We start from the raw sequence: 10,766 nt of genomic DNA, 5'->3' as shown, positions 1-10,766 counted from the left end.
GATGATCATCTATGCATCACATGGTATCAGCTTGTTGAATAAATGCAGATGCCGATAGTCACGTTTCTCACCGATTTTCTGACTATCTATCACGATTCTTCGATACACGGCTCGAAGCAACAGCTTTTCGTCACTTTTTTTCTTTCTCCCAGAGGTAACGATTTCTATAAACGAGATCATTAGATTGATTAGAAGTCGTTATCCCAACCGGATACATCGTCAGGCGGCGGTGGATCGGAGTCCGGAGGATACTCGTCGAAGTTCGTTGTATCGGTTGGATTTTGAACCCGCGGCATGATCGGAGGCTCGAGGGTTCTCGCTCTTAGGCCTTCCCAATTAAAACCATCGAACCATCTATACGGGAATATTAATCGATCAGAAATGATTCTCCTTTACACACACGTTTATACACGTCAATACTTACTTATGCTTCTGTATTTCGCTAATGCCACCCTTTTGGTAACCAAGACGTTCAGCAGGATTATCCCTTGATACGAGCGAATAACGAAATTTAGTTACACGTTTAAATAACTAACTGGAATTAGATACTCGCGTAGGATTTGAATAATTACCTGCAGAGTTTCTTAATCAACGCAGTCGCGTTACGCGTGATCGATCTGGGGAACTCTATGGCGTCGATTCCTTTCAAAATGATATTATAAGTTTTCATCGGGTCACCGCCAGTGAACGGCGGTGTTCCGGTAAGCAGTTCGAACATTAGAACGCCCAGCGACCAGTAATCTGCGCTGATGTCGTGTCCCTTGTTCAAGATTACTTCCGGCGCGACGTATTCGGGCGTGCCGCAGAAGGTCCAAGTTTTCCTTCCGTGATCCAACCGTTTGGCGAAGCCAAAATCAACCAGTTTCACGTATCTGAAGGGAAAAATTTCGAGAAAGGTTATCCATTAGATTCGCGAAGGGTGTTCCTCCACGTTACAAACTATTTACCCTTGGCTGTCGAGCAACAGATTCTCCGGTTTCAGGTCTCTGTATATGATGTTCCTAGAGTGGAGGTAATCGAACGCTTCGACGACGCAGGCGGTGTAAAACCGCGTGGTGCCGTCGTCGAAGTGTCCCTTGTCCCTCAGAACGGTCCAGAGCTCGCCACCGAGGCACGCCTCCATCAGCATGTACAGATACTTCCTGTCCTTGAACGTCTTGAACAGCTTCACGACGAAGTCGCAATCAGCCTCGCCCATGATCCGTTTCTCGGACATGATGTGCTGTTGCTGCCGCGTCTCGACGATCTGCGCCTTCTTCATTTGCTTCAACGCGAACGATCGGCTCCCGTCGCCGGCTATTTGGACTAACTCGACTCTTCCGAAACCGCCCACACCGAGTGTGGCCAGCGGTCGTAGATCTTGCAGCCTCAGGTCTCTGAATTCCTCGTTCAACCTGTATTAAATCATCGTTTCAATAAGGGTACTGGTATACGATTTCGTCGTTCCCTTCGTGGGTGGTTAACGTTCATTGGACGTTCATTTTATAAGTAACACTTAGACAGCGAAGGGTCGTATACCGCGAAGTCGAGGTACGTCTACGTACAATTCTACACGGATGCAATCGGTTTAATTCTACGTGTCTGATGAAAATCAAATTTGAAGGAGTTTCAGAGAACACCAGAATTAAGATTGATTTCGTCGCGAAAGGTATTCGACGATTTCCAGCCACGAAGCTGTGCTATTGAATTCTATTTATTTGAGGCTGATGGTGTCCTCTTTAAAAGTGTACGCGCTGCATGCGAATCTGTATCGCGAGGTGAATGGAATCGTGGCAAGTAAATGGCCGGCGCGTATCAAAAGCAAAAGGAGAAACAGAAAAGCGGAACGTTAGCCTAATCTCTGTGCGATTAGCGCCGGGTTTACCGTAACGCGAGACTTACTCTGAGATCGTGTGCTCTAGTCTCCCATCCTAGTAGGCAAGCGTGAAACATACACATACGTACACATAGAGCAACAGGGTTTAACAGACGATTGATTTGGTTCGCGTTTAACGCCGCTTGGTAATTAACGTCGACGGGGAGGGAGAGAGAGAGAGAGTTATCGCGACTCCCCTCGATAATTATCACCGTGCTTAAGAATTAATCGCGCTCGATAACGCTCACCTCCTGCGCTCCACCAGCTCGTCTTTGTACCGCGTGCGGATTTCGTCCAGGGACGAGATTAGCTGATTGAACGTTTCACGGTCTATCACCAGGCAACTCACTCCTTCCGGATCGTCCGCGATTATGTTCGCCGTCCTCAGGTCGTCCCTGCGAACACACGTTCGGTGCGTTTTATTAATTGGAACGGTGCCAACTCTGGATCGTCGGGACGATCGAATTCTATGTAGCGGAAGAGGGTGATTACCCTTGGAGCGCCTTTTCACCGAAGAAGTCGCCCTTGCTCAGCGTTCTGATGTACTTCTCCTCGGGTGTGTCCGGCTGCTTAATCGTCACGCGTACCTGTCCTCTGCTTATTATGAAAAACGTGTCTCCCCTCGCGCCCTGTCTGATTATGTAGTCCCCGTTGTTGTAGAATGTCTATAAAACACAGGTAACACTCGCGCTCACACAATACACTTGAAACAGCATAGAAAGATGAGGAAAAAGGACCAGAAAAAAATTAGAAAAATTTTAAGGTTCACCTCTTCCAGCACGTCCGATATTTTGATTAAAGTCTCCTCGGGTAAGTTCTTGAAGATAGGAACGCTGTAACAGAGAAATTCGTGGTCGTTGGCTTTTAAACGAGAAAATCAACTTTGCAACGGGTTCCATGTGTATACGCGGGATGTTGGGAACGTGTTGCGGGTGTAGAGTGAAAGAGTTAGATTGGGTTAGGTACGATGCGAGGCTTGTTTAATATGTTAGAAACGGTAAAATTGAGGCTTATTAATGTTCCGGGTGATTAATGGGATCCGTTTTATCGCGCTCCACCGACGGGGAACGTAGGGAAACAAAAGATTTATTAACGAGAGGCTGGGAGAATCATTCATCTTGACTATCATTTACAGAGATAGCTTCCTTGGCAAGCACAGGCTTGGCCATTCATCAATTTAAGTTCGTTTATTGTTTCTACTCGGTACCATTTGTCAGCCATTATTCCTGCGAAGGCTCTAATCTGATTTTATTTAAATCCAGAGTTATCAAGAATGCAGCCTGGCGCAATTAACGATATCGTTTCGGTACCATCTATAAACTATCTGCCTCCAAGATTCAAAGTTGACGGACAATAACAAAAATGGTGGAGTTTTCGAGAAACACGTTCGACTTGGCAATTTTCGATCGAATTACTGTAATTTTTTATTAACTATTCCAGAAACGCTGTCGCGATTCTTACTGGGCGATGAATGGGGTGTAACGACGATCGAAAATCGAGGGGAAGTTGTTTTACCTCTTTAAGAAATCGGTGTACTCGGCTTGCCGCGAGAGGCCGGTTCTCATCATAATCGTTTGGAAGCATTGTCGGTCGATGGCCCATAGCTGGCAATCTGTAGCCGCTGTTATCGTCGCTGTTCTTTTGCAGTTGTAAAGGATCGCCAGCTCGCCGAGCACCTTCCCCGGCGCCAGAGTGCTCAAATATTTGCCATCACGCGACACCTCCACCTTACCCTCTGGAAACGTAACAAATTATTTCACTACTTCACCTTAATCGACGCTTCGCTTACGAAATTGCCTAGCATTATCGATTTACTCAGATGTAGCTATTAGCCAAACATCGATGTGTATACTTACTTGTCCTTTATAATTGCTCGCGATTGGAAATCTGATTTCGTTATTCGACGAATGCTCGAATCGCATGTGAAATTGTTTAAACGATCAACTACAGATGAAACTGTTTTAAATGTTAATCGAACCGGCTCGAGTACCTCAGCGCACGATTTCCAAGGTCTCGAAGAGAAAAACATTGATCGACGACACGAGTCATCTCTCTGGTCGCGCTGTCTTTCACGATCGGTAAGCGAACGATCGACTAGATTACGCGTCTCGCGTCTCGTCCGCTTTTCGCGTTCGATTATCGTTACCAGTTGATGTTCACGCGTAGCCGATTATTTCATAATTCAAGCAACACCGCGGCCGTTTGTTACGCACGACGGAGCCGATAGCGCGTCGTCGATTGGCTGTATTTTTTCTTCTGGATCAGTTGATCGAGCCGCGCGGGTTTAACGACTCGCGAACCCGAAGGACCACTGACATTTCGACGACGACCAAGTGGGTCACCGAAGTTGCGCGTTTAATTGCAACGTGACATTTATTGAGATCTGCCTTCGGACTGTTGGAGTACAGAGTGTCTCAAAATAAGTGGCAAACGATTTCGTAATACCCGTAGATGTTAACGCGTGAGACCATCTCCTGTTCAATCGCCTTCGAACACGATGCGATTGGGTTGAGAAAATGACACGACGATTTCCATCGATTCCAATAGTCTCGTCTCAAACGATAAAAAAGAAAAACCATCGTGGAATCCGTCCAAGAGTCGAAGAGGCGCTCGAAAGGTCGAACCGTGGTGGTAACGGATCCATGGCAAAGAATCATCCTCGAAAGTGTGGCAATCGACATTTTCCAGCGGCGTCGAGGCGCACCGGACGCGACGAACGTACGCGCAGTTATCGCGGACCCAATCCTTTGGCGTACAATGGGCCTATTCACGAGCGCATCCGGTACCTGCGCGGTTTTCTGCCCCGCTCGATCTCGCCCCCGTTCTTCACCCTACGGATGAGGACCGTTCGTGTCACCGTTACCAACCGCGGTGGCGAACAAAACTCGAGCATCGCGTTACGCAATTCCTCCAGTTTCTTTTCGCCCCACTCTCACGAGGAACGACTGGAGTTTCGATTTAATGCCGGAAGTCTCCACGCGTATAAGTATACGTCTGTCTTTTTTTATTACCGCTGGTATCGTTCGCTCGTAACGTTACGAAAACCGTTCATTTCTTACGATTGAAATAAGTAACGATCGAGTCGATTAATTGTACATCTATCTCGCTAGAACGAAGTGCTGTTTTTTTCAAGAAAGAGGATCTGTGGAACGCGACCCCTTCGCCAGTTGACCAGCCAATTCCGTGCAGCCGCGTAAACTTTTCATCGAGTTGAAGTAAACATAAGCGACGACGAGGCGGGCAATTATCCTTGTCTCGAGCAGTTTTGCACTCGTCGACGATCCCAGTGATTGCGAAATTAATTTCCATCAGAGGTTTCCACGGGCGCACGCGAAGCGACGCGCCAGAAGCGTAGAAAGCGCCGGGCGAGAGTGCATCGGGGAAAATCAACGAATTGATTAACGAATTGCGCGCGATGTCCGCGTTTTAATTCCGAGAAGCGATACCCTGGCGCGTCCTCATCGCGCTCGTTAGATACGCTCGTTTCTTTTCTCGGAAAACCGCGAGCCAGCCGCAGAAATAGCTCCCAGGAAGGGATGGTAATTGTTAAATGAAAGCGATTAGCCAATCGTGGCCTCAGCGGCAGCTGCTATAAATATTCATCGCGAGACGTAATAATCGGTCGACTCGACCAGGCTTCAGGTTGAAATATTGCCGATCTGTCTGCGAGCGAACGATGGGAGATCTGTGAACGTGATCTCCTCCATAACATACGATGGCTGGCTACTTTCTGCTATCGACGATACTTCTCTCTTTCAAAATTATTTCCTAAACGATCTCGTTAGTTTCAGCTGGGATATTTCCACGTGATATCGACTTTCATTTTAGTTTGATGATACACAAGTACAGTATAGTATACTATTTAACTAGTAATCGAGTTAGAGAAAAAGATATTGGCTCGAATTCTTGGTAAACGAACAAGTAAGTACTAGTTGTGTCATCGAACGAATTCAACGTAACGATTCGCTATTATCCAATCAAACGACCAACCGCCACTGTTCATCGCTGTAATTAGAGCTTACGAAGACGTACGTATCCTCGATTCGAAGGCACGGTTCAGCGTTCGAAATATTAAAAGTTACCATGGTAAACGGCACGCGTTAGATAAGCATCTCTGCTTTCTCCGATCAATCGCTTCGTTAAGAAGACGGAGCCGCGTGAAAGCCTCGTTTTTCCGTTTTTTCTTTTTCTTTTTTTTTGTCGAGCTTCCTCGACACTCGTCCCGGTACGGGATTTATGCATCTCGTGTATCTGTCGCGAAGGCGTGCTCCTCTCTCGATTAAACGAGGCCACACAGCCGCTTCTCGACGCGCTGGATTTCTTCGCGTTGTCTTCTCTTTCGCGAAATGCTTGATTTACCGCCTCAGTTCGCGTCATTTCTAACGTCGAACGTGATTCACGGTTCTATTAAACAGCTCAGCTGTTTAACATCCGCTTCTATATTACTAATGATCATTAACAATCTAATTTTAATAGATGCTGAGCAACGAGGCAAATCACTCGACGACAAATTTTGCTGCCCAAGAAACTGTGCTCTCGATAGAAATTAGAAATCTCACTGAAGCGCGAGCACTTTCTTCGATGGTAACGTCGCGATAATTTCTGCTCGAACGAGAGAACGATAGGGTCGCGAACGGCTTCGCGATCGTGTACGAGTGTGTCACGAAAGGTCGAGAAGATCATCCGCGAAATGGTTCAAGATCGTGAATGAAAGAACGTCTCGTTGCGTAAGAACCAGCGTTCATCTGCCTTTTTTTCTTTTTTTTGCCTCTGCCGTTGTGCGTCGATGGTTCGTCGAATATTTTAACCGAGAAAGGGTTCGATGGAAGGGGATAGTCCACGGCCGTATTGTCCCGTGAACGTTGCTTTCACTTGCTCGCGTGTGCGTGCATACACTGCTGCTCAAGAGTTTCGGGTATTTCAGACTTTTCGCATCAATATCAATTCCCAATCCACACTCATCGCCTGTTGCATCGTATAATAAATTCTGAATAGCTGCAACGTGCTTATTATCAGTTCGAAGTGAATCTAATGTAACGATCCTGACCTACACCTGCGCGAGAGCCACTGAAAGATGTCAGACGAGCCGCACAGTCGAAGCTTATTGTGCTCGAATAATGAAAAATGGTCAGAGCTTTTAAGCGACAGCGTGGATACATCGATGCGTGTAAGTGTTGGTAAGAGAACGAGGTGTACAAAAGAGTCTCGCGAACCGGTTCTATAGCCGACGCGATTCCCCAGGATGGCTGGCATTCTTGAGCATCGCGGATCTATCATCTCCTGGTAAATTTAGGTCAGCTCTGGACGGCCGGGAATCGACGTATGAAAAGAAGATTAAGCGAGAATCGTTGAACCACCGTCGATCGTTGTTCGCTTAAGCGAGCGGTAGCTTTCGTTCGCGTGGGTGTTAGACGCGGTTCGAAAGCGTACTCGCGTGATTTATGCGGATGGCTACAACGCCGCGAACCGTGCGATTAATCGACCGCTCGTTTTTCTCTCGCCGAGGCGCAACAAGAATTTCGCGGTCCTCCGAGTTCTCCACTCGGTCCCTGACATTTTACACACGCGTCACGATTTGTTTCTTTTCCCTTAGAATTGCAAATCGATTGAGATATCGACAAGCGGCGTTAGAGTCGCGGAGGAATGCTAATCGCAGCTGGTGTCAGCGTTACGATTGGCTAAGTCGCGATTGTGTCCCGAGTTCTTAATTACCATTTACCAAGGCTCGCCTCGAGGATCGAGTTTAATTAGTGATTTTTCGATTGCTAATTCCGGGACGCGCGAAGGACGCTCGAATAGTATTTCATTTCGAAAGGAAGGGCATCGTCGAAGATCGCTCTTCCGTCTCGATTAACCGACGGAGAAAACGAGAGGGACACCCGAAGGTTAAACGTCCATCCGCGATGAAAGCACGCGGTTTCGATAAAAATTCCTCGCGTGACGGATACTCGAGAAAGTTATTTCCTCGTAGAACTATAAATAACGGTGGCGAGGAGCGGTTTCGAAATACAGGGTTTACCCCTCGACCGTTTTCTAGCTGCGAGCGCGCGCGCGCGCGCAGTTTCTACGAGTCGGTCTCTCTATTTGACATTAATATTCAGCGCGTGTCGAGGAGTTGCAAACTTGCGAAAGAAGTAATCCGGTAGCTGGCGAGCGAGCGAGCATTACAGATTCACGACATTCGAAGTGTTTCGTAAGAACGATCGGATTCGCATCGTTTTCATCTTGCATCGAAATTTCTCTCGATGGTTAACGATGCTTCGTTTCATCGTACTGAAAGCGCGGTAAGAAAATTCAGTTTTCAGCGAGAAAGTTACGTAAGAAGCTGGTTTCCTCGATCGGAAGGATTATTACCAGCCAAGTATCCAATTGGAGTCGTACTCGAGGCGAGAGAAGCAACCAGAGAATTGGCATGCAGATGGCGGAGACGGTAGAACGTTTTTCGAAATTTCGCAAACGGTTAAAGGAGATTGAAAATCTAGGTACGCGCGAGCTATTGTGCGTAATGCAATATCGTAACGCAATACGCTAATGCCTGTACAAGAACTTATTCATTTACATAAGTTGCTCCACGGTATCTTGTAATCAAGGTTCTTTATTTCTAATTTGCAACGCGATTCGCAATCCCATCTAAATTTAAATCGAAATATCGCTCACGGCGAACGCGAACGTTAACTTCCATTAAATTCACTGTTCGTTGTTCGCGTCTTGTCCTTGCTAAGTGTATGCAAATTATATGACACTACGTCTGGTAATTATTTATTAGACGATCGATTCCGTGCATCTGAAAATATCCATCGAATTCGAAAAAAAAGTACGGCTAGAAGAGCGATTGAGAACGTTTGTAATTGAAATTTAATTCGAATTGATAGAAAAATTGATTACTTCGAAACCAAGGTTGTATTCTAGCTAAATAGCACTACACGTAGTGTATATTCATCTTACGTTTCAATTCGAGTCTCGTTCGCGTTATTCTCAATACCGAATTCAATTTCCCGTAATCCACTTTCAACTGCCCGCTTTATTTATCCGCTTTGTAAGCATACAACTCTTCAAAGAAGATCGTGCAACTTTCATTTTCATTTTCCGTGCCGTCAAGATATACGACGGTACATAAACCGATTTCTCTCGGATTCGTTCGCTCGTAAATTAACGAAAATTTCGCGCGTTTCATCTCAAAGCACATTTCAGAATCGATTGGATCGCGATGAACCGTGGCTGTGGTCAGAAAAATTAGTCTCGACTGATACGCGAGATTTAACGCGGCTCTGACGAGGCTTTAAGTACGCGAGGACGCTTAAACCAGCGCGACAGCTTTAAAGGGCGCATCGCTCGCGAGTGGTACAAACACGTTACGTACACTTTTGCTTCTGACCCATTTACGTGAATCACCGTGAATCTCGTACTGACAAATAAACCAACGAGAAGACCAGAAAGTGTCGTCGTAATAATATCTCAAGCGGTAAGAGCTACAGTGGCACAGATGAAAGCAAGATGTTCCGCGATTATTTATCATTTGGCTGGAATAGGAAAGTACAGGAATTTGACAAATGGGTTCCGCGCGAGCGATGCGACACATGGAAGCGTGGACAGATCGAGACAGTCACCTTGTTACTTGAAGCGAGTATACCTGTTAGCATCGCAATGATCTGTATCTTCCCATCTTCCAGCAGATGCAGCTCGCGACGCGTTTTTCATGCTACGAAATTTACGCGTAAATAAAACGGAAATTATGCGAGGTGCAGCGAGATATTCGGGAGTATATTTTATTTCGAAATTAGCCAATTAGCGCGGGAACGAGAGACAAAGATCGGCGCGTCGAGCGAGTCAAGTGCAGCGAAGTTCGCGTAACACCCGAGGGAACTTGAAAAGAACACTTTCTCGTCCCGTGTAAAACGCGATGAAGTTTGGAAAGTGAGCATAATTACGACGGCCACCGGATTTTAACGTTACCCGGTCACGGAGTCGTGGATTACGAAAGAAAAGGAAAAAATAACGTACGGTAATTCCCTCCTGTTCCCGCTGTACACGTACGTGACATTTGTAAATGACATTTCGTTTATTTCTACCGTCGTTTCTGAGCCGCTCTACGTACGATCATCGAAGCTCGCGTAGACTAACAGCGAAAGATTTCGACTTCGAACGTCAGGGTAATTCGAAATCGCGCTCCTCCACGTTCGTTTCGCTCGATCCTTACTGTCGAAATGCGGTTCGAATTCGCTGGACGAAGCAACCGTTTGACAAAAGTTACGAGCAACTTTCTTAGTCTACGAGGTACCAGGTTGTTACACGTTGCAAAATTTGAAAGGACAAATCGCTACGACTGGGTTCAGCGACGATGGTGCGTTTCAAAACGAGAGCCTGTTGTGTTATTCCTCTTCACGGTTCGTTATAAATTTGCGTAGAAGAGGTTGCGTAAAATGTCGAAGAGTTTTATCGGAAAATTTGACGAGACGCGAGGAACACCTTGTAGATACGTCGAGGGTCGCGTTCGTTCTACGGGCGCGCCAACGTAAACCGGATAAACCACGAAGAAGAGTATCTTCTTCTTCCTTCTGTTGGTTTCTCTCGTTTGAGGTCTCTGCTGGGTCAGGTATAGCGGGTGGACTTCTTTGTTCGCGTCCCTTTTCATTGCTTCGAAACACTCGCGAGCGTATACCTGAGATGCGCTCCAATCTCCATCTCGAAGAGTATTTCCAAACGCAATTTCTATACCGTAATTCTAACTTGAAATGGTTTAAGATCGCCTGCACGATATTTAAATATCGAAACGGTATTCGAAGACGCAGTTTGCTAAGCGGAAGCAAAAACGAAATCTCGTCCAAGAGGTGTAAAAAAACGGGCACGAACACCGGAAAAGGGTCGTTGAAAGCGTTGTTTCTCGAGCATATCGCCGCAGCGTTCTTCGTCG

The 10,766-nt window shown here is 46.4% G+C and overlaps 1 protein-coding gene across 3 annotated transcripts in view; it reads right to left on the bottom strand.

Annotated features, from left to right (window-relative positions):
- Positions 1-10,766, bottom strand: part of For (cGMP-dependent protein kinase for) — a 53,245-nt gene continuing 42,479 nt past the window's right edge. For all 3 annotated transcript variants that reach the window (XM_076909252.1, XM_076909253.1, XM_076909255.1), the window contains 8 exons: positions 3,371-3,590; positions 2,625-2,688; positions 2,348-2,520; positions 2,104-2,250; positions 948-1,394; positions 573-872; positions 425-487; positions 1-354 (listed from right to left, as the gene is read on the bottom strand). In XM_076909252.1, the coding sequence (XP_076765367.1) occupies positions 189-354; positions 425-487; positions 573-872; positions 948-1,394; positions 2,104-2,250; positions 2,348-2,520; positions 2,625-2,688; positions 3,371-3,590 (1,580 nt within the window). In that variant the 3' untranslated portion in view covers positions 1-188. The remainder of the gene's footprint in view (positions 355-424; positions 488-572; positions 873-947; positions 1,395-2,103; positions 2,251-2,347; positions 2,521-2,624; positions 2,689-3,370; positions 3,591-10,766) is intronic.

The sequence above is a fragment of the Xylocopa sonorina genome, chromosome 1 (genome assembly GCF_050948175.1).
Source record: "Xylocopa sonorina isolate GNS202 chromosome 1, iyXylSono1_principal, whole genome shotgun sequence".
Taxonomy (NCBI): Eukaryota; Metazoa; Arthropoda; class Insecta; order Hymenoptera; family Apidae; genus Xylocopa; species Xylocopa sonorina.
The sequence above is the reverse complement of the archived record's forward strand: the minus strand, read 5'-3'. Positions and strand labels throughout refer to the sequence as shown.